The following is a 24,543-nucleotide window of genomic DNA, read 5'->3' on the forward strand; positions in this document are numbered from 1 at the left end:
ATTTTAATTTATGAATGTCAAAGTATACACTTTATCACACCTTTTAAATGATGTCACTTTGGCGACAGTTGGTTGACTAAACATCATTTTGAGTGATTCCCATCGCATGCATTGTCCGATCGATGCCAACAATCAATCAAAGCCAATTTCTTTGGGTCAAAAAATGGCAGTCAGCACCACGCCATAGTTATGCATCGACAGACACAAACCACCGATCGATATAAATCACTATATTATTTCGGTTGCTTGTTGATTTTGCTTTGGTTTATGTTGTTTGGCTTTGGTATATGTGTCGTGTGGTGATTAGACAGTTGAACTACCAATTCGAGAGAATGTGATGGTAAAGTTGTTCTTTTGTTTGTTGTGATGATAATCTCGCATACATCCTATCCTCTCTCTCTCTCTCAGTCGTTATCTTTATATTACTTGTTTTGGGTATATGTTGTTGTGGTTGTTGAAGGGAAGGTGTGGCTTGAACTTCTATCTAGGGTTGACTTTAACCATATCAAACAAACTAAAGAGTATAGATAGATAGATAGATAGATAATAAATATCAGTAACAATAATATTATTGTACCTTATTCTTTAGAGATCTAGATTCATAATATGTGTGGTTATGAACGAGATTCGATTATTAATAAACCATAGAATGATTGTCAGATGGCCATTTAAAATCATAAATATCTTTCCATGTGAGACGAGCGTTGAAGATATTATTTCAATCTTGAAAATATCATAACTTTTGATTTAACTTACTATTGTTGATAGGTAAAATAACAGGGGTGGCCCACTGTTATTGCCTCCGGACCTATAGATATGATTCAGAGAAAGATATCAAAGTTTTAATCAAGATCTTCTTTCCTGATATGTCTGATTATTGTTGTCTTCTGTCTGAGGGAATTGAGTGTTCTCCTACGCGTCTTTCACTCTCTACACTTTTCCACTGATCAGTAATGGTCTCTTTAAAGATAAACTCATATATCTCTATCTAGTACTATTTATCTATATTTATATATATATATACACAAATATATGATGATGATATCAAATAAATTAATATTATATTATATATTTGTATTGGTATCACTATCATTTTCGTTTACAAGTTCGCAAGTAATACCTGATGATGAACGTATGTTTGATCGATTAGTTAAAAATGAGAGAGATAAAGGTTAACTTTTGTTTTTTATTAATTTTTTATTATTTTGTACATTATCTCATCATTCAATAAAACTAGTTGCATCTGCTATATTTTTAATTAGGTAAGTATCTGTATATATTTAGAGATAGAGATAGAGATAGAGATATCACCTGCATGCAGTTCAAGCAACTAATAAATTACTATTTAATCATTGCAAAATAAAGACAATATGGACGAACCATAGCACAGGATCAAACATTATGTACGACAACAACAGAAATAACATGTGGTACTGATACTTTTGATGGACAATACCGTATTACTGCAATGTAACTATAAATATTTATAAAATCATATGCATATTCGTGGAGATAAGATCGAAGAAGCACATAAGAATAATACTAAGATTTATTATTAATATTAATTAAATTTAGAGTATTTTTAGTTGGTTCTTTTACAGATGTTGGTATACCAGAACCTACTACAGTACTTAGTTTACCAGCCCTGGTGATATTCAGAGTTGACGTTACAGTGCCAGGAACACCTGTATCCAATCCATCGTTGAATGTCTTGGAACAAATTAAACATTTAAAAAATTTGACATCGATTGTTATCAATTCTGATCCAACGTGTACTGCTATTCCTGCTGATTTTATCAATTTTGACAAACTAAACACCATTGTTCTTGGTGGAAATGGTCTGACAGTAATACCTCCTTCCTTTTTAGACGGTGCCAATTCAGAGCTAGTATCGATCACCATCGATGAGCCCATTTCACAAGTTTCGATCATCGAGAATAGAAGCTTTCCAAAGTTATATTATTTAACACTTACTACTAATTGTATTCTTGGTGGTCCATGTATTATTAATGTAACATCCACATACTATCCTAATTTAAGTAGATTGTAAGTTTATCTATCGTTTGTTATCTCTTCATATAACATTCATTTAATTTAATTAACAACAAACTATATAATAATCTTTTATTACTATTTTTATTTTTATTATTATTATTATTATTATTATTATTATTATTATTATTATTATTATTATTATTATTATTATTATTATTATTATTAGAGAGATACAAATGCTTCAAAATTCATATATAAATGTTGGTTATTATATTAATATAAATACTGGATCAAATGCATTGTAAGTACTCGATAGAATACATTGACATTCATGTGTATCCATGCATCATGATCTAACCTGCTTATTAATTTATTATTATTATTATTAGAGTTTGTAATGATGTTTCTAATGGTGCTCAATGTCACTTGACGATAGGATATCCTTCTTATTTATCCATTTTGTATGATTATAATATCATTTAATTATGATATGTTTCAACCTTAACCTAATATTCTAATATTATTATTATAATTTAGACAAATTTCAGGTCAGGGATCTACTTATAGTCCTCCTATTGACGCAAGTTCATATTCCATGCTTTATGATTTAAGATTAGAAAGAATGGGGTTGACAACATTTCCTTTAGCATCCTACCCTCCTTTATCCCTTTTGTATGCATGATTATTTAAATAGATTAGTTATATAATTAATGGAATCAATTGATCTAAACTAACCTTTTATTTTTAATGATTAGGAATTTGATTGGTAACTCAATTTCAACTATTCCAAGTTTACCAGTACCAGCATCTTTACAAACTTTGAGATTAAAAAATAATTTACTTACCACTTTGGATTTTAGCATGTTCTCCAATAATAATGGACTCGACCTTTTAGAACTCAGTGGTAATACAAACTTTGCAACTATCACAAATCAGTATTGTAAACATAAAATATCTATCCTATCGACAGCAGTTACCACGGTGCCAGATTGTTTCTGGTGTTATTCAGGTCTTACTGGTGTTTTAATCTCCGATTTACAACGTCCAGCGAATTTTAATTGTGTTGGTAAGTTGGTGATAAACTAACTTATTAAATTAATTAATTAACATTAATATTGATATTAATATTTATTCGTCTTATATTATACTTAGTTAAAATTAATGCAGCTTCTAATTTACTTGCAACAAATATGGGATCTGTCATTATTACAGGAGAAAATTTGGGATATGGTCACCAAGATTTTGGTTATAGAATTATAAAAATGATTCCAAACGCTCAAATGCATTTATCTGTGGACACAATACCGATGAATCCAACAAACTATACATTGAAACTCTCTTCATTCGTAAACCCACCTACACTCAATGTAACTGTGGTTGAGGGTATTGTCAGCATCCAATCGGTCAGTGCACAAGAGACGGGTAACAGCACCATTATCAAATTTCATATGATCTCCTACAACCCGTATTTTAGTCACACCGTTCTTATTGGCACCACTCTATGCGCCAACATTACCGACATTGCTCCGTTGCGATTCGATTGTACTGTACCTCCACTCGCGACAGGTGTATACACGGTTAGAATATACAACTCGTTCTACGAGCAAGCCATGCCAATCAACTTTACATTCTCGTACCCCGTTGTCAATGCGATCACTCCACTCCCTGCTCTAATGGGCTCCAACATCACATTGGCTGGTTATTTCGGACTCAACTTTATCAATCCATCCATATCGTTCATGGACCAGTCTGGTGGTGCTTCGATTGCCGAGTGTGACATTAAAGTAATGGAGGAAAATAGAATTATTTGTCAGTCAAACATAGCTATATCCAATAATGCCCGAGTACTTGTCGAGATTAATTCAATCAACACTACATTTATCATTACTCCTCAGTATATTTGTCAACAAAGAACAAATAATTGTTCAGGTAATGGTCAATGCGATGCAATTCAAGGTGTTTGTATTTGTAAAAGTAATGCATTTTATAATGATTGTTCAAAACGTATGTAAATTAAAATTATAAGAGTAGATTTCTAATTATTTAAATAATAATAATTTATTTTACTTTACTTTTAATTTAGCATATCCAATTATTAGTTCAGCAAGTTATGATTCAACAAATACAAAAAATGTTATATTGAATGGTGATTTTGGACCTTATACAATAACAAATTCGATAATCAAGATTAATAATACTTTGGATTGTGCAGTTAGTTTTGTTTTACAGCAATTAATTAATTGTACTTTAGGTCAATCACCAAATTATGGACTGTCATCTGTTCATCTAGAAATTTATTCTGCTACCAATAGCATAGATACAACTGTAAGAAATATATTATATTTACGTCCCCCTACAAATAATAATGGAGGAACAACCACTACTACCACCACATCAACAACAGGAGGATCACTCACTCCACAGGAACAATGTGAAAAAGATACATTCAATTGTTATGGACATGGTAAATGTGATATTAATGGAATATGTCAATGTGATGATAATTATAATCCTGTTGATAATTGTTTTACAAAGTGTATGTATCATTAAAATTATTTAAATAATTTTTTGTATTTGTTAACAAAAATATTCTTACTTTATTTTAAATAATACAGTTTCCAATACAACAATCAAACCAAATACAACATCACCAACAGTATCATTTGATATTGATGGAATTGATTTCCAATTTGAAATTGTATCAATTCAAGAATTGGATTTGGATGCAGTGGTATTGAAAGAATTATTTATTTCAAATTATTCATGGAATGTAAATGTATCAAGCAATAATATCATAACCATTGTCAACTATCAATTAAATACAACTACAAATTCCTCTTCATCCTCTCCATCCTCTTCATTCCAATCAGTATTGGTATCATCAACCATTTCATTTTCAACACAATCAAGAGATATTCAATTTGGTGATCAAACACTTCACATCAATCCCAATTCTATTAAATTGGCAGTCAACATCACCAACTGGCAATATTCATCCAATTTGGCAACACTCAGAGTTGTATTTAGAACAATCATCAACAACAATCAAACTGTAGAATATGATTGTGAAGATAAAAACGTGGAACCGTTGACATACGACTCGGTATCATCATTACAATATCTTAGGGTTGTCAAAGATAATGTACAATTCAATGGTAGATTTATTGATTTTGCATTATCAGATGGTAGACCAACCTATTCACAAACACAACTCATATCATTGTCTCAACATCCCAACAATGATGAACAATCGATTGCAATGATTGGTATTAATTTCCCACAATGCAAGTCGTGTGTTCTCGATCCTGATTTCACACCATTACTCATCGACAAAGAGAATGATAGTGGTTGTGGTGATGACTCCAAATCAAACACATGGCGTATTATTGTTGGTGCAGTTGTTGGTGGTGTTGGTGCTGTAGCTATTGTTACTGCATCAATAATCACTATTAAAAAGATACAAAAAAGAAACAAATTTAATGCTCATGTTCAAAGTAAATTAAAACAAATCAACTAAATAAATAAATAAATAAATGACCTTATTAATAACACACAAAGTAATAAAATGTGAGTGAGATTAGATTCTTTTAGTAGTTATTAAAAGTCAAATTATCATAAACCAAGGTGGGTCGTCGTCGATTTGGTTTGGATCATAATACCGATACTCGATCCAATATTTTATCCGCTGCAAATATCTAGTTATTTTAAAAAATATCCAACTAGCGACTTGATTCAGGGATGTGGAGATTTATTTGATCTTTTCCCCAATCTTCATTTTGCAACCATCTTCGTCGCGCGATATGATATTCAAAGTTTGTAGATACGAAATTATTCTACACCCAATATTTATATTTATCTGTATCAATATTAATAAGTAATAATGAAAGGTACTTGTTGTATTTTTAATTTTTTGCTGCTTTTTTTGATGTTCACGAGTGTGGTGTACACACAAGCAAACTTGCCACCTAGTGAAAGTAAGTTAGAAGATTATTATCACATTATCATTCATTACTTTGTTGTATTAATATATTAATTAATTATAAACTATACACTACAGTCGCATCAGCAGTTTTTATTATTAGGTTTGTATTTTATAGAGAGGAAGGGAGATATTCATATATATGAATTGAATTAATATTAATATTCTGTTTACTTACTCTATATTTCTATGTATTGATATTTTAGACAATATGGTCTTACTACATTTCAAGATAATAGATTATGTTCATTAGTTTTCTTTTGTGAGAATTTACCTGATGGTTTTACTCATATCACTCAAATGTAAGATATCTTAGAAAGATGATTAATCACGCTTGGTGTGTTCTTGTGAGATTCAATTTCATTAATGTTATTTCATGTTTACTACTATTTAGTTCAATCATAGTCAACACTTTTACAAATGTTGGAATACCAGACCCTAATACTGTATTGGATCTGCCTTACTTGCGACTCTTTAACTTACTTTACAAGGATCCTTCAAAACAGGTTGCCAATCAGACCATCAATTTATTAGAGTACATGAGACCATTGACGAATCTGACCTCTATCAATATCGTTTCCGACCCTTCCTTGACGTATTTACCAACAACAGGATTTGATTCACGTGCTAAACTTGAAATGTTTACTGTGGATTCTATTAACATACGTGCCGTTCCAGAGGGTTTCTTAAACAACTCGATCAAACTGAATTTCCTCCAATTCCTGGCGCCCATCGAATCGATAGTCATTGACGATTCATACAATTTCCCATCTTTAAAGACACTACAAATACATTCAAATCGTACCACTGCTAGTCTTGGATTACATTTCCTCAACATTACAACAAAATCATTTCCAATTTTGGAAAATTGGTAAGTAGATAAGTATATATATATTTCAATTATATAATATATATTAACAACATTTGTTGTTTTGTTGTTGAATATAGTAATATTGTTAGTTTACCAGGATCAAATACAACGGTTTATCATTCAATTTCGAATCTCAACTCATTGTATTGCGGTGCTCTAGATGAAAATGGAGGGGATTGCCATTTGGTAATTGGTAATCCTCAAAGTTCACAATTTGTGTATGTATTGTATAAAGAAAGAAATACAAACAGTCAAACTGTATGATCATTTTACTCAATTTACTTTTTTTTCTAGAACGGTTAGAGGACATCAGTCTACCTTATCACCCTTTCCTATTGTAGGATCGGATTTCCCAGAGTTAAAGTTTCTTACACTAGGTTATATGGATTTAGTTAGCTGGCCAGTTCAGAGTTACCCTCCAAAATTAGTTGTTTTGTATGTATTTTTAAAAAATAATATTTTATATAGTAATAATATAATATAATAATAATAATCATTAATTAATTAATACTTTTCATTTATATTTTAATAATAGGAATTTATCAAATAATAAATTCACAACAGTTTCACCTTTACCAGTACCAAAGAGTGTAAGCAACTTTATGGTTGCAGATAATGAATTGACAGGTGTCATTGACATAGACTCGATCTTTTCAAATAATAATGGTGGAGTATTATCATTTGAAAACAACCTCGGCCTGGACCAACCCCTTTCCAATAACAACTATTGTAAACATCAACTGTATATTCGTAACACGTCAATTCCATCGGTACCACCATGCTTTTGGTGTTATAAAGAATATCGAACAACAGGCTTTGTTGTTTTTGAAACTGATTTGTCACTTCCATCAGGTTTTACTTGTCCTTGTATGTAATCAATCGAGATATAAACAATAATAATAATAATTATGAATAATAATATTTTTAAAAGAATTTCTTTCTAACTGTTGTTTTTTATTTCTTTTTTTTGATTTTCTTTCAAAAGATAATCTTAATGTACCAATGTTGGTGACAAGTAATAAGACTGTTAATTTTACAGGTAGCAATGTTGGATGGGGTAGAGTACAAACACCCAATTATACTCTGACCAGTATTATACCCAATAATCAGATGGTTGCAGTATTTGATCAAGCTTACCAATATCCAACCCTCTTTCCTTTCAAACTTGCTCCGTTTGTCAGTCCACCACTAGTCAACATCAACGTGATTGAAGGTGGTGTCAAAATTGGCAACATCACAACCCAACAAACACCAAATGTAACCACTATCATTGTAACAATGAGCGAATACAACTCGTATTTCTCACATTTCTTTGTCGTCGATGCTTCCACCACATGCACTAATATATCCAACCCCCAATCGAATAAGTTTGTGTGCCAAGTGCCACCACTCACAAGTGGAATCCACCAATTGTCTGTCTGGAATGATTATTACAGTCAAGCTTTGTCATTCTCCTTTGACGCTACGTATCCAAACATCATAGAAGTCACCGGTCTACCTTCTCCTCTGGGATCAAACATTACATTGACTGGTAATTTTGGTACGTTGGTTAGTGGCTTGCAAGTCTCTATCCTTAATGGCCGTATGGATACTGCACAATGCGTCGTCAAATCGGTAACAACGACGACCATTATATGCGAGACTGGTATGTCAATAGTAAACACGCAAGTAGATATCATAGTTGATGTCGATGGCTATCAGGCATCATACCTCGTTACCCTATTTGAACTCTGTACATTAACAACAAATAATTGTCATGGTAATGGTGTTTGTGATCATTCAGGAGATTGTATATGTAATAGAACTGGATTTTATAATGATTGTTTTAAACGTATGTCATTGTTGAAAAAAATTATATATTAGACCTATTAATTATTAAAATCAATAATATTAATTATTTACTATAATTAGCATATCCAATTATTAGTTCAGCAAGTTATGATTCAACAAATAACAAGTTGGTTACATTAAATGGTGATTTTGGTCCATATCCTATAACAAATGTAATGATAAAGATTAATAATACTTTGAATTGTACTGGAAATGATAAATCACAATTCCAAATTAATTGTACTTTAGAACAATCACCACCTTTTGGTTTGTCATCTGTTTATTTACAATTAAATAATCAAGTAGACGGATTAAATACAACTGCAAGAAATATATTGATTTTACGTCCGACCGGTAATGGAGGTGGATCAACTACTACAACAACCACCACTACCACCACATCAACAACATCAGGAGGATCATCAAATACACCACAACAACAATGTGAAAAAGATACATTCAATTGTTATGGACATGGCAAATGTGATAATAATGGAATATGTCAATGTGATGACAATTATAATCCTGTTGATAATTGTTTTACAAAGTGTATGTATCATTAAAATTATTAAATTATTTAATTGTTTATTTAATTAATTTAACTGTTTACTAATTAAATTAATTATTTTTAAATATTAATATAGTCACAAATACAACTATCAAACCAAATACAACGGACCCAACAGTATCATTTGATATTGATGGAATTGATTTCCAATTTGAAATTGTATCAATACAGGAATTAGATTTGGATGGTAATACAATCCTCAAAGAATTATTTATTTCAAATTATTCATGGAATGTAAATGTATCAAGCAATAATATCATAACCATTGTCAACTATCAATTAAATACAACTACAAATTCCTCTTCATCCTCTCCATCCTCTTCATCCTCATTCCAATCAGTATTGGTATTATCAACCATTTCATTTTCAACACAATCAAGAGATATTCAATTCGGTGATCAAACACTTCACATCAATCCCAATTCTATTAAATTGGCAGTCAACATCACCAACTGGCAATATTCATCCAATTTGGCAACACTCAGAGTTGTATTTAGAACAATCATTAATAACAACCAATCAGTTGAATATGAATGCGAAGATAAACAAATTGAATCATTAACATATGACTCGTTATCATCATTACAGTACCTCAGAGTTGTCAAGGATAACGTACAATTCAATGGTAGATTTATTGATTTTGCATTATCAGATGGTAGACCAACTTATTCCCAAACACAACTCATATCATTAACACAATCGGATGGTGGAGATGATGAACAATCAATTGTAATGATTGGTGTTGGTTTGCCACAATGTAATGAATGTGTTCTCGATCCTGATTTCACACCATTACTCATCGACAAGAGTGAATGTGGTCACTCTGATAGTTGGAGAATCATTGTTGGTGCTGTCGTCGGTGGTGTTGGTGGAGCTGCTATAATTGTCGCGTCAGTCTTAACCTATTTGAAAATACGAAAGGGTAAGATATTTGACCAACGTTTATCCGTCAAGATGAAAGGGATGGGTCAATAAAATAAATAAAATAATCATCATACTGGTACCAGTATTTTATGGTGGTTAAACAAATAAAATAATATCTCAGAGTAGAGTATACTCTTTAAGGTGAATAGGATATTTCATCGGCTCGTAGTTACACGATTTACTATTGATGATCCATAAAATTTATAAAAGTATAGATATTTAAAAGATCAGAAATCTACTCCACCCCGATAACATCACACCAGTTTTATCCACCATGTTCGATGGTCTCGGATAAAAAATGTATAAATTAAAGGTCGATAAATATCTCGATCGTGTTCAATCCTAACCTCCTTTCAGCTGTACTTCAATTAATTATGTTACAATTGAATCACTCTCTAATTTATCTACAAATAAACACACTCATAAAAATGAAATGTATTTTTAATAATTTTCTCATTGTATTTTATATCTTTTTTGTAATTGTATCATTATTATTATTATCTAGTTTCCCATTAGTAGTTCATTCACAGCAACAAATACCAGAAGAAGAACGCAAGTATTTCAATTTAACAATTTAAATAGTACAGTATAGTATTAATACCTAAAATCGATCTCAATATTTATTATTATAGTTGAATCAGCAATATGGCTTATTAGGTGTGTATTCATTATGATCATATGATCAATCACTCACTCTAGTTATGTGCTTTATACGACGTACTTACTCATTCACATCTCTTTCATTTATAAAGACAATATGGACAAAACATACCACAGAGTCAAGCATTATGTGCAGTAACTTCAACTTTTCAATGCGGTAATCAAACTTTTGATGGACAATACCGTATCGTTAATATGTATGTTATGATTAGTTATGAGGTGATAATATATTAATCATGATGATATAATATGATTGTACTTATATATATATATATTTCATTTGTATTTATTTTTTATTTACTCATGAGTATAGAAGTATGACAGTATCAACAATTAATAATACTGTTGGTATGCCAAACCCAGCTATCGCATCACTAAAGCTACCTGCACTGATGTCATTTTACTTGGGCGTTTATGACGGATCTGGTAAAACCGTGGCCAATAAGTCCATGTCTCTTTTAGAGTATATCAAACCGTTAAAGAATATAACGATGATTCATATTAGGACCGATCCAACTATAGCAGTGATTCCAACAGACTTTACCGATTTTCCCTACCTTACATCGGTCACTTTAAATGGAAATCCTGGTTTAACAGCCATTCCACCAAACTTTTTAAACAACTCTGTTAGGCTACAAACAATAGCGCTCTATCAACCAATCGAATCGATAACTATCGACACTTTGTCGTATTTCCCATCTCTCATTGCTTATTCAGTCACTTCCAATTGTACTGGTGGTCCACAATGTAAATTTCATCTCACTACACAATCATTTCCCGTTTTAACAGGTTTGTAAGTATTACAGTCCAACAGACATGCCACAGCAAATGTTTGAAACAATTCAAGATAAATATGTGTGTTGACTAATCTAATCTAAAACACAACTCTTATTTTTATTTAACAATTAGCCAAGTTCATTCTATTGCTGGATCAGTTTCCAATGTAAATTTTGATATTTGTTACAGCCCTGCCAACACCACTTCAATGTACGTATATTATAACTATTAATGTTAACATATCATATTCGAAACAAATTGTTTGATCTCTAACATAATAATAATAATATTATTTTAATTCTAGATATTGTGGAATCCAAACCGCAACTTGTAACTTTGTATTTGGATGTCCATCTTATTTAAATTATTTGTAAGTTTAATTAAACATTCATTACACACCATTATAATTAAAATGAATACTAATTTAAATTTCATTCCTTGTGTTTATATTCCTTTTTTTTTTTAGAACTATTCTTGGACCTTCGTCAACCATTTCACCCCCTGTAAGTGCATCTGTGTATTCCGGACTCCGATATTTCAAATTTGCCTATTCCGGTCTAACTTCTGTCCCAGTCTCCACTTACCCCCCGCTAATACAATATTTGTATGTTAATTGCAATTTATATAATAACGATCTCTTATTCAATTTTGTTTATTTATGTATTAATTTTTACTGTTATCAACAACAAAAGGGATTTTCCAAACAATGCTTTGACAGTCTATCCCAACACTTATAGTGTACCTCCAAGTCTGTTACTTCTCAATTTACCCTATAATAACCTGGTTAATTTTGATGTTGATACAATCCTTGCCAACAATAATGGACTCAACAGACTAGATTTTACCAACAACCTTAACTTTGTTGGTCCCATCACAAACTCTTATTGTAAACACCGTTTATATATCAAAAACACTGCTGTTACAACCCTACCAGACTGCATCTGGTGCTGGTATAACACCTCCAAATTAGGAATGGATTATGTAACCATCGAGACCAATTTGTTGCCACCACCTGACTTTGTTTGTAATTGTATGTTCATTTTAAAAAAAAAAAAAAAAAAAAAAAAGATTATTAATACTTTTTATTTTTATATTTTATAGTTTCTATTTTAAATTCGAATTTAATAGTAACAAATGCTGGTAAAGTAACTATTTATGGAAATAATATTGGGTTTGGTCAAGTATCAACTCCACAATACAAGATAACTGCTATTATTCCCAACATTCAACTATTAATCGATTTTAAGCAACCCGTACCATTTTATCCAACACCAACCAACATTTCTTTGGGTATGTTTATCAATGCCCCCATATCGCAAATATCAATTGTTGAAGGTGGTGTAGATATTGGTCAAATCATAGCGGAGCAGAGTTGCCCACACACAATATTATTCATGTCGATGAAAATATACAATTCATTCTTTGTACATGACGTGACGATTAATGCTGTGCCATGTGTCACTCTAACCAATGGCACAGTTGCCGATGAACTAATATGTACTCTCCCTCCACTCACTGCCGGAACACATACGCTCTACATGACCAATGGCCATTTCTCGGAATCTGTAGAGTTTGATTTCGAGACTACTTATCCAGTCGTCAATGCTGTTACTCGTCTGCCAGCACCTCAGGGAACCAATATTACATTGACTGGAAACTTTGGTGCCAATTTAAACGGTCCTTATGTTAACTTGACAACAATCTCTAGTTCCACAGCCTGTACCGTCCTTTCAATCACTCTGTCGACCATTGTATGCGAGACTAGTATCCCAATCGCCCATGAGCTGGTGACAGTATATGTGACCGTCGATGGATACACCTCTCCCGCCTTTTACATCACCCTCAACAATATTTGCCAGCAATCAACAAATAATTGTACGGGTAATGGTCTATGTGATATGAATGGACAATGTATATGTACAAGTAATGCATTTTATAATAATTGTTCTAAACGTATGTAAATTTAAATTAAAATTAAATATTATTTAAATTATTAATTATTTTTTATTTATGATATAGCATATCCAATTATTAGTTCAGCAAGTTATGATTCAACAAATAACAAGTTGGTTTCATTGAATGGTGATTTTGGTCCATTTGGACAAGTAAATCCAACAATCAAGATTAATAATACTTTGGATTGTACTGTTAATTATAAATCTCAATGGGTATTGAATTGTACTCTTGATCAATCACCAAATTATGGGTTGTCATCGGTTTATTTACAAGTAGATAGCTTAAATACAACTGCGAGAAATATATTGGTATTACGTCCTCCTAATAATGGAGGTGGATCAACTACTACAACAACCACCACCACAACATCAGGAGGACCATCACTCACTCCACAGGAACAATGCGAAAAAGATACGTTCAATTGTTATGGACATGGTAAATGTGATATTAATGGAATATGTCAATGTGATGATAATTATAATCCTGATGATAATTGTTTTACAAAGTGTATGTATCATTAATGACGTATAGTATATTTAATAATTATATCAATCAAATGAAGAAAATTAATTAAACTAATTTTATTTTATTTTTAAATATAGTCACAAATACAACAATCAAACCAAATACAACAGACCCAACAGTATCATTTGATATTGATGGAATTGATTTCCAATTTGAAATTGTATCAATTCAAGAATTGGATTTGGATGGTAATACAATCCTCAAAGAATTATTTATTTCAAATTATTCATGGAATGTAAATGTATCAAGCAATAATATCATAACCATTGTCAACTATCAATTAAATACAACTACAAATTCCTCTTCCTCTCCACCGTCTTCATTCCAATCAGTATTGGTATCATCAACCATTTCATTTTCAACACAATCAAGAGATATTCAATTCGGTGATCAAACACTTCACATCAATCGCAATTCAATTAAATTGGCAGTCAACATCACCAACTGGCAATATTCATCCAATTTGGCAACACTCAGAGTTGTATTTAGAACAATCATTAATAACAACCAATCAGTTGAATATGATTGCCAAGATAAAAACGTGGAACCATTGACATACGACTCGTTATCATCATTACAATACCTCAGAGTTGTCAAAGATGATGTACAATTCAATGGTAGATTTATTGATTTTGCATTATCAGATGGTAGACCAACTTATTCACAAACACAACTCATATCATTAACACAATTATTGGATGGTGGAGATGATGAACAATCGATTGCAATGATTGGTATTAATTTCCCACAATGTAATGAATGTGTTCTCGATCCTGATTTCTCACCATTACTCATCGACAAGAGTGAATGTGGGGAAGGACAATCAAACACATGGCGTATTATTGTTGGTGCAGTTGTTGGAGGTGTTGGTGCTGTCGCTATTGCCGTTGCTTCATTCCTCACCTACAAAAAGTTAATGAAAGCTAAAAATTATGACCAAAGCATATCTCATAAGTTAAAGAATATCGAGAACAATTAATAAACAGCATTGCTCCACTTCTGAATGAAATTTATCTCGAGATAACAATTAATCTCGAAATCTAGATATTTCAAATTAACAAGATCACGTGATCTTCGTATGACGAGTTTTATTCCTCGTTTTGATAGATTTTTATTTAATAAATATCACCAAGGCGCACACATCCATCAATATGGATCATATCATGATCTGTAATAATTATTTGGGTTTGGTAATGTTGTGGTGATCGTGGTATGATCATCCACTGGTTGTTTTAAAACTATTGTTTGTAACCACTAAAAGCACGATCATGGCAAACATCAACAGTAAATTTGTATTATATGTATTTATCTTTTTCTTTTCAACAGTTTTACTTGGTTCTACAAATGTAGTTTCGCAACCTCTCCTTCCCGCTCTTGAGCGTAAGTGCTTTAACTATACTAATAATAATTCGAGATTTTCAAAACTAATTGTATACTCTTTATTTATTTATTACAATTTTAGTTGAATCAGCTGTTTTTGTTATAAGAGTTTATGGTCTAACAACACAGCAAGATCAAACATTATGTGGAGCTGTGTTTACGTGTTCGGCATTCCCGGATGGATATTTACATGTTATTAGAATGTAAGAACATTATCAGGTTAACCCCTTTAAATATTATTATTATTATTACTGCCTAGCTCTGTTTTTTAATCAATATTTATTAATATTATACTTTTTATTTTATGTTAGACAGATAATGTTATCTACTTTTACAGGTGCTGGTCAACCGAATTCTAGTTTAACGACACTTTATTTTCCAAAGTTGACAGTGTTTGAAGTATCGGCATCTTCTTTGCCACCATTCAATATTATGGATAGAATGACATCACTAAAAACTTTGAGAGATATTAACATTGTTGATGCATCTTTAACCTACTTGCCATCTGACTTTACAGGCTTTCCGGAACTTGCCACCTTTTCAATCTCTGGTACCCAGGCCAAAAGTATTCCATCAAACTTTTTAAACAACTCTACCCCATGGTCGATAAAATTTGAAGGACCATTCGAGTTAATATCCTTTGACGATACATTGTATCTCCCAGAGTTGACGCATATGTATATTAAAAATTCGAATTTTAGTAACTCTATCATAGATTTAACCCCTCAGAGTTTCCCCAAACTTTCAACCTTGTAAGTACATTTATAAATTTATTTATAATACATACATTTTTTAATTACCATTCTATATATATATATTAAACTCTAGAGAGGTAAATTTCATGAATGCTGGATCCTCTTTGACAATCAACCACCAGATACCTATTTTACCATTTTATTTGTATGTATAAATCATTTAAATATTGAATTTATTGGGATACAAATAACTAACAAACTGACTAATCATCCCCATTAGAACTTGTACTTCAATGGGATCTATTACTGATAATAAATGTCAAATTAATCTCGATCATCCTGAAACGTTGCAAGTTTTGTAAGTTAACGTAATTTAAATTCAAACAAAGTAGTATATAAATAGTTAACCATCTATTTTATTTTAGGTTAGTCACAGGACCTCAATCAACCATTTCACCACCAATTGGTTCGGCATATCTAACATTGGGTTCCCTTTCTTTGCAATCGATGGCATTAACCAACTTTCCACTCTCCTCTTATCCTCCTACCTTGAAAAGTTTGTAAGGTGTTGCTCCCCTTTTCCACTTTGTAATTTAGTTTATTTATTCATCTTTTTTTTTCTATAGAAATTTAGGATACAATCAGTTAACAACAATTCCTGCAATTGATGTTCCACCTTCTTTAGTTTCATTGGGTTTACAAAACAACCAATTGTTAGAACCAATACCCATGACTATCTTTAACAATAATCTTGGATTGACTAAATTTGATTTACAAAACAATCCAACATTTACAGGTCCTATCACCGAAGACTATTGTATCCATCAGCTGTATATCATGAACACTGGTATTATAACACTACCTGATTGCATTTGGTGTTGGAAAAATGTAACAAATCTAGTTACCGTATCAACCAGCCTTCCCTATCCAACATCAGGTGTTAACTGTAATGATTGTATGTGTAAAAAAAAAAAAGAATTTAATTGTTCAAATACTAATTCAATCTAACTATAGATAAAATTGACAATTCTAGTAGGATTCTAGTAAAGAATAATACCGTAGAAATTACTGGAACTAATATTGGATGGGGATTTGTTTCGGCGGCAAACTACACGACAAGAAGAATAATTGCCAATACCATGATTCAAATAGTATTCAATTACCAAGTACCAAACAATCTTACACCAGTTATTTTGGATTTAGGAACATTTGAAGGGGCACCACACGCTCAATTTCAAATCATCCAAGGTGGTATTTTCATCAATTCAGTGATTGCTCAACAACAACCAACAGGTACATCTGTAACTGTTAAAATGGACTTGTACAATCCTTTCCTTGTCTATACACTCCGTATCGATGGTACAATAGATTGCAACACTACTATACTTTCGCAAACAGAATTTATAGCCATGTGTCCTCCTATCTCTTCAGGTGAACACTTTGCCTACGTCCTAAATGAAAAATATGCCCAATATAAAGATTTTGACTTTACGTTGGAGTATCCAATTGTAACCACGGTAACACCTGTTCCATCACCCCAAGGATCGCTTATCACTTTGACTGGTAATTATGGAAATACATTTTCATCTCCATCTGTCAAATTTATGGCTGAAAATACCGAGATTGCACAATGTCCTATACAATCGATTAATTCAACAGTCATTACATGTCTAGCTGGTTTGGCAATCGAAAATCAACAAGTAGAGTTGTTAATTACCGTTGATGGATTCTCCACCTCTTATATAATTTCCATGAAAGATATTTGCCAACAATCAACAAATAATTGCAATGGAAATGGTGGTTGTAATAATAATGGTATCTGTGTTTGTTCCAGTCCTTCTTTTTATAATAATTGTTCTAAACGTATGTAAATTAAAAAATGGTTTAATCTTTTTTTTTTAATTCCTTTTCCTAATTAATATAAAAATAATTCTTTTTAATACACATTAGCATATCCAATTATTAGTTCAGCAAGTTATGATTCAACAAATAACAAGTTGGTTTCATTGAATGGTGATTTTGGTCCATTTGGACAAGTAAATCCAACAATCAAGATTAATAATACTTTGGATTGTACTGTTAATTATAAATCTCAATGGGTATTGAATTGTACTCTTGATCAATCACCAAATTATGGGTTGTCATCTGTTCAACTACAAGTAGATAGCTTAGATACAACTGCCAGGAATATATTGATATTACGTCCGACTGGTAATGGAGGTGGATCAACTACTACAACAACAACCACCACTACTACATCTTCCACATCAGGAGGATCACCAGGTACTCAACAAGAAAAATGTGAAAAAGATACATTCAATTGTTATGGCCATGGTAAATGTGATATTTATGGAATATGTCAATGTGATGATAATTATAATCCTGATGATAATTGTTTTACAAAGTGTATGTATAATTAACAAAAATTATTGTTAACTAATTATTAACTTTTTATTATTTATTTTAAATAATACAGTTTCCAATACAACAATCAAACCAAATACAACGGACCCAACAATATCATTTGATATTGATGGAATTGATTTCCAATTTGAAATTGTATCAATCCAAGAATTAGATTTGGATGGTAATACAATCCTCAAAGAATTATTTATTTCAAATTATTCATGGAATGTAAATGTATCAAGCAATAATATCATAACCATTGTCAACTATCAATTAAATACAACTACAAATTCATCATCCTCTCCATCCTCTTCATCCTCATTCCAATCAGTATTGGTATCATCAACCATTTCCTTTTCAACACAATCAAGAGATATTCAATTTGGTGATCAAACACTTCATATCAATCCCAATTCTATTAAATTGGCAGTCAACATCACCAACTGGCAATATTCATCCAATTTGGCAACACTCAGAGTTGTATTTAGAACAATAATTAATAACAATCAAACTGTAGAATATGATTGTCAAGATAAAAACGTGGAACCATTAACATACGACTCGTTATCATCATTACAATACCTCAGAGTTGTCAAGGATAACGTACAATTCAATGGTAGATTTATTGATTTTGCATTATCAGATGGTAGACCAACCTATTCACAAACACAACTCATATCATCAACACAATTGGATGGTGGAGATGATGAACAATCAATTGCAATGATAGGTATTAATTTCCCACAATGTCATGAATGTGTTCTCGATCCTGATTTCACTCCATTACTCATCGATAAGGGAAATGACAGTGGTTGTGGCAATGACAAACAATCAGATACATGGCGTATTATTGTTGGTGCAGTTGTTGGAGGTGTTGGAGCTATAGCTATTGCCGTTGCTTCATTCCTCACCTACAAAATGATACAAAAGAAAAGAGCCTTTAACAAACATATTACAAACAAGCTGAAAACATTTGACAATATAAATCTTAAAAGATATAAGACCCGGATTGAACTTGAGAGGTGGTGAACAGTTAAACACCACCCATGACAACAGTACAGTCCCTTCGTCAACTTTGTTTTGAGTCGAATGAAATCAAGATTTTAAAAATATCAAAGTTCTATAACACAATCCTCACTAGGTTTTACACATGGATCGTCACAAAATAAGGTGTCATCGTCGGGAAACCCATCGTTCATCACCCTCGATTCCACCTAGATATTTATGGTTTTAAGTAAAAATCTTATACTCGTTACCGACGACGCATTGGGTTTATCAACCGATTTTTGGATGATCAGCCTTGAAGGAGTGTCAATATATGTCTGTTTGGTTGGCACCCAAAGTTCATTCATTCTTTTAACGAGCTAGAGATACAATACGGATTGTTAACATCGCATCCACACACTAAGGTTCTTTGAACTTTTCTTCTTTGTTTTTTTAAGTAAAGTTAACAGCTGACAGACATTATTATAATAATGAATGTATTATTATATCTACTTATCTTTGTAGTGTTGTTTCAATGTAAACCTGCAGTATCACAATTACAACTTCCAACCCTAGAATGTATGTACACAAAGAGGAAAGAGAATGATTGTAAAGACATGTGTGTTGGAAAAAAAAAAAAAAAGAAAATATTTTTTGTTTAATTGTGCATCAAACGCACGCCCTCTGATGATCATGAAACTTATTTGATTGTATTTATGTATATTATAATATAATAATAATATAATATAATATAGTTGAATCAGCAGTATGGATCATTAGACAATATGGTTTAACAATACCTCAACAACAAGCATCTATATGTGGATCGATATTCATTTGTTTTGATTATCCTGATGGCTTCAAACATATTTTAAATATGTAAGATATCTACCTACAGTTCAACACACACCTGTTGGTTATTAGTACTAATCTTTTATTTCTTTTTTTGTGTTTAGTGATATTGACCATTCTACTTTTACAGATGTTGGAGCACCAGATACCAATTTATTATCCTTGTATTTGCCACAGCTCAATACATTGATATTAAAAGCTGACGATGTTGCAGATCCAACACTCAATATTATGGATCGTATCAAATCACTAAAGACCACCACAACCATGGATTTGGGTGACACATCGATCAATAGTCTGCCAGCAGACTTTACAGACTTTCCATCTCTTCAAGTGTTCACCTGCAAGTGTTCTCTTGTGACGACTATCCCCAAAAACTTTTTAAACAACTCTGCTTATTTGCAACATTTCACATTCGATTCAGCGGGTGTCGGTCTGTTAACTTCAGTCACTGTCGATGACACATTGTATTTCCCAAGACTTAATTACTATACAATAATTTATTCAAAACTTGACCCTGCTTCTCATTTGTTTAATATTACCTCTAAATCATTTCCTTCTTTAGAAAGCTTGTAAGTAACACATTTATTCATTGATCATTTATTCCTCTCTATAGACTTACTAACCAACAATATCGTCGTTATTTTAAAGTGATTTAATCTACATGATGGTAGGATCTCAAGTCACCATTAATTATGATATCTCAAGGACGGATATCCTCTCTGCAGTGTATGTTTAAAAACATGCAGGTCAATTGATAATTATTTACATAAATATTTATATTAACTATTTTCTTCTTTATTAGACAATGTACTGGTAGTGGTGGTTCTCAATGTCACCTAACAGTATCACATCCTGAAGTAGTTAGCTATATGCATGTGTCCCAGCATTCAACATGATGAACCTTTTTAATTAATATTTTTTTTTATTTATATTAGTGGTGTTTCCGGTCCACAATCATCTATTACACCACCTGTTGGTCCAACCTATGTAAATTTAGAAACAGCTGTGTTAGAGTACATGCAATACACTAGTTTTCCTTTCACTGTTTATCCTCCCAAACTAAGAGAATTGTATGTTTAAAAGGGATCCCAATATTCAATTTTGTCAAATATAATTAAACCATTAATCTATTTTATTTCTAATTAGAAATTTACGACAAAATCAAATAACTGCCGTTCCCAACGCAGTTGTTCCATCTACATTGAAAATTTTAATTTTGGGATACAACCAATTAACAGGATCAGCAATACCCGACGGTATATTTGCAAATAATAATGGATTGGATATCTTTGATTTACAAAACAATCCAACATTTACTGGTCCAATCACAACAGACTATTGCAAACACGAGATGAATATTATAAACACTAATGTTCAAGACATACCAGACTGCTTCTGGTGCTATATTAATAGTCCTGGAATTATGCAAACCAATCTTAATATTCCAGGTGGATTTACTTGTAATGATTGTATGTACCCATAATACATTTATTTAAAGATCTTTTTTACCATTTAGGTATTAATATAATTATTTGTTTATTATCAATCAACAACATTAGATTATATTGATAATTCTACAATGATTGTAACCAATAATAGTATTGTTGAAATCACAGGATTTAAAATAGGATGGGGTAACTATTACCAGAATGGTCAGTGCCAAGTAGATAAAGTGGTTGCCAACTCCAAGCTTAAATTAACTTTTGATAACCCCGTTTCCAATACCTTGTCTCCATTCACTGTCGTTTTGGCAAGCTTTTCGAGTGCACCACAAGTACAACTATCAATCATCGAAGGTGGTATTACCATTGGTCAGGTTTCATACCAACCACTGCCACCATTGGTGGTTGTAAATGTTGAAATGATCAAGTACAATCCCTATTTTGATCACACACTAACCATCGATGGTAGTATAACTTGTGCAGTGGGACCAAATGATACAGCTGCCAATTGCCCTCCACTCGAGAGAGGTGTTCGTACTGTTACGATTTCAAATGGACATTACTCTGCCAGTGCCACATTTAATTTTGAAATGGAGTATCCCATTGTAAACAAGGTGACACCCGTTCCAGCTCTACAAGGATCGCTTATAACATTGACTGGTAATTATGGACTTACCTTTTCAACACCATCTGTATCGTTTATGGAAGGAACAGTCGAGATTGCTCAATGTGCAATACAATCGATCAATTCAACAACCATTGTATGTCAAGCTGGTGCACCCATATATGACAAACAAGTAGAGTTGTTAGTGTTGGTCGATGGAGGGTTCTCTACCACTTACATCATTACGGGTATGGAGCTATGTCAATTAACAACCAAAAATTGTTCAGGTAATGGTCAATGTGATGCAATTCAAGGTGTTTGTATTTGTACAAGTAATGCATTTTATAATAATTGTTCAAAACGTATGTAAATTAAAATTATAAGAGTAGATTTCTAATTATTTAAATAATAATATACATTTAATCTAAATATAAATATAAACATTTAAATGTAAAAAAAACAAATATTTATTTATTAATTTAAATATATACACATTAGCATATCCAATTATTAGTTCAGGAAGTTATGATTCAACAAATACAAAGATTGTAACTTTGGAAGGTGATTTTGGACCATTTGGACAAGTAAATCCAATAATCAAGATTAATAATACTTTACAATGCACAGTTGCTGCTAAATCACAATTCAAAATTAATTGTACTCTTGATCAATCACCAACTTTTGGATTGTCATCTGTACAACTTCAAGTAGACACTTTAAATACAACTGCAAGAAATATATTGGTATTACGTCCTCTTCCCAACAATGGAGGTGGAACTACTACTACAACAACAACCACCACCGCCACAGCATCAACAACATCAGGAGGGCCATCCCTAACACCTAAACAACAGTGTGAAAAAGATACATTCAATTGTTATGGACATGGTTATTGTGATGAAAATGGAATATGTCAATGTGAATCTAATTATAATCCTGTTGATAATTGTTTTACAAAGTGTATGTATCGATTAATTATTTAATTATTGATTAAATATTAATTATTTAAAATATTAATACTAATTAATTTATTTTTAACTCCTGTATAGTTATCAATACAACCATTAAACCAAATACAACGGACCCAACAGTATCATTTGATATTGATGGAATTGATTTCCAATTTGAAATTGTATCAATTCAAGAATTGGATTTGGATGCAGTGGTATTGAAAGAATTATTTATTTCAAATTATTCATGGAATGTAAATGTATCAAGCAATAATATCATAACCATTGTCAACTATCAATTAAATACAACTACAAATTCCTCTTCCTCTCCACCCTCCTCATTCCAATCAGTATTGGTATCATCAACGATCTCATTTTCAACACAATCAAGAGATATTCAATTCGGTGATCAAACACTTCACATCAATCCCAATTCAATTAAATTGGCAGTCAATATCACCAACTGGCAATATTCATCCAATTTGGCAACACTCAGAGTTGTATTTAGAACAATTATTGTTAATAATCAATCTATTGAATACGGTTGTGATGATGAAAAAGAGGTGGATCCTTTTGCATATGACTCGTTATCATCATTACAATACCTCAGAGTGATAAAAGATGACGTACAATTCAATGGTAGATTTATTGATTTTGCACTGTCAGATGGTAGACCAACCTATTCACAAACACAACTCATATCATTAACACAATTGAATGGTGGAGAACAATCGATTGCAATGATTGGTGTTGGCTTACCGCAATGTCATGAATGTGTTCTCGATCCTGATTTCACACCATTACTCATCGACAAGAGCGAATGCAGTGAGAGTCAATCAGACACGTGGAAAATCATTGTTGGTGTTGTTGTTGGTGGTGTAACACTCGTGGCTATTATTATCGCTGCTGTAATGGGATACAAAAAGGCAATGAAGATTCGAAAGCATAATGAACATATTTCGAGAAGATTAAAGAGAATGAACATGGAAGTCGATTCTTAAACAGGAATTGAGACACCAATCAAAAAAAAAATAAAAAAATATCACAAGTTAATGTCGCAGTTGATTATTTTATTTATTTTGTTGAATGGACTGATGAAATGATTAATTAATTAGTTTAAAATTTGTCAATATTTTTGGTCT

General features: G+C 31.8%; 4 protein-coding genes across 4 annotated transcripts; all 4 read left to right on the forward strand.

Annotated features, from left to right (window-relative positions):
• Positions 1 to 14: 14 nt before the first annotated feature.
• On the forward strand, positions 15 to 10,218 carry DFA_02900 (EGF-like protein; the record flags this gene model as incomplete). Its single annotated transcript, XM_004362450.1, has 20 exons — positions 15 to 22; positions 1,107 to 1,171; positions 1,238 to 1,262; positions 1,366 to 1,470; positions 1,576 to 2,046; positions 2,222 to 2,296; positions 2,385 to 2,456; positions 2,533 to 2,667; positions 2,751 to 3,061; positions 3,148 to 3,999; positions 4,079 to 4,531; positions 4,611 to 5,489; positions 6,207 to 6,276; positions 6,369 to 6,845; positions 6,923 to 7,063; positions 7,140 to 7,280; positions 7,381 to 7,712; positions 7,831 to 8,634; positions 8,757 to 9,224; positions 9,320 to 10,218. 20 exons carry the CDS (start codon positions 15 to 17, stop codon positions 10,216 to 10,218), a joined length of 6,783 nt encoding a protein of 2,260 aa, XP_004362507.1.
• A 377-nt stretch (positions 10,219 to 10,595) lies between these two features.
• DFA_02901 (uncharacterized protein) lies at positions 10,596 to 15,064 on the forward strand (the record flags this gene model as incomplete). The annotated part of the gene is made up of 12 exons (XM_004362451.1): positions 10,596 to 10,602; positions 10,800 to 10,824; positions 10,920 to 11,024; positions 11,141 to 11,620; positions 11,737 to 11,814; positions 11,909 to 11,974; positions 12,071 to 12,208; positions 12,342 to 12,490; positions 12,706 to 12,894; positions 12,940 to 13,557; positions 13,624 to 14,067; positions 14,163 to 15,064. 12 exons carry the CDS (start codon positions 10,596 to 10,598, stop codon positions 15,062 to 15,064), a joined length of 3,201 nt encoding a protein of 1,066 aa, XP_004362508.1.
• A 289-nt stretch (positions 15,065 to 15,353) lies between these two features.
• Positions 15,354 to 19,595, forward strand: DFA_02902 (tenascin C; the record flags this gene model as incomplete). Its single annotated transcript, XM_004362452.1, has 10 exons — positions 15,354 to 15,465; positions 15,548 to 15,668; positions 15,777 to 16,217; positions 16,294 to 16,365; positions 16,441 to 16,518; positions 16,586 to 16,720; positions 16,787 to 17,115; positions 17,175 to 18,023; positions 18,111 to 18,566; positions 18,637 to 19,595. The coding sequence occupies 10 exons, from the start codon at positions 15,354 to 15,356 to the stop codon at positions 19,593 to 19,595; spliced, it is 3,552 nt and encodes a 1,183-aa protein (XP_004362509.1).
• Positions 19,596 to 19,790: 195 nt separating this feature from the next.
• DFA_02903 (uncharacterized protein) lies at positions 19,791 to 24,402 on the forward strand (the record flags this gene model as incomplete). The annotated part of the gene is made up of 12 exons (XM_004362453.1): positions 19,791 to 19,890; positions 20,009 to 20,047; positions 20,076 to 20,129; positions 20,306 to 20,429; positions 20,507 to 20,974; positions 21,111 to 21,131; positions 21,208 to 21,276; positions 21,341 to 21,475; positions 21,552 to 21,874; positions 21,965 to 22,817; positions 22,966 to 23,411; positions 23,501 to 24,402. The coding sequence occupies 12 exons, from the start codon at positions 19,791 to 19,793 to the stop codon at positions 24,400 to 24,402; spliced, it is 3,534 nt and encodes a 1,177-aa protein (XP_004362510.1).
• Between the last annotated feature and the right edge of the window lie 141 nt (positions 24,403 to 24,543).

The sequence above is a fragment of the Cavenderia fasciculata genome, assembly GCF_000203815.1.
Source record: "Cavenderia fasciculata unplaced genomic scaffold Scf_Dfasci-G-b-205a01.r1-3, whole genome shotgun sequence".
NCBI lineage: Eukaryota > Evosea > Eumycetozoa > Acytosteliales > Cavenderiaceae > Cavenderia > Cavenderia fasciculata.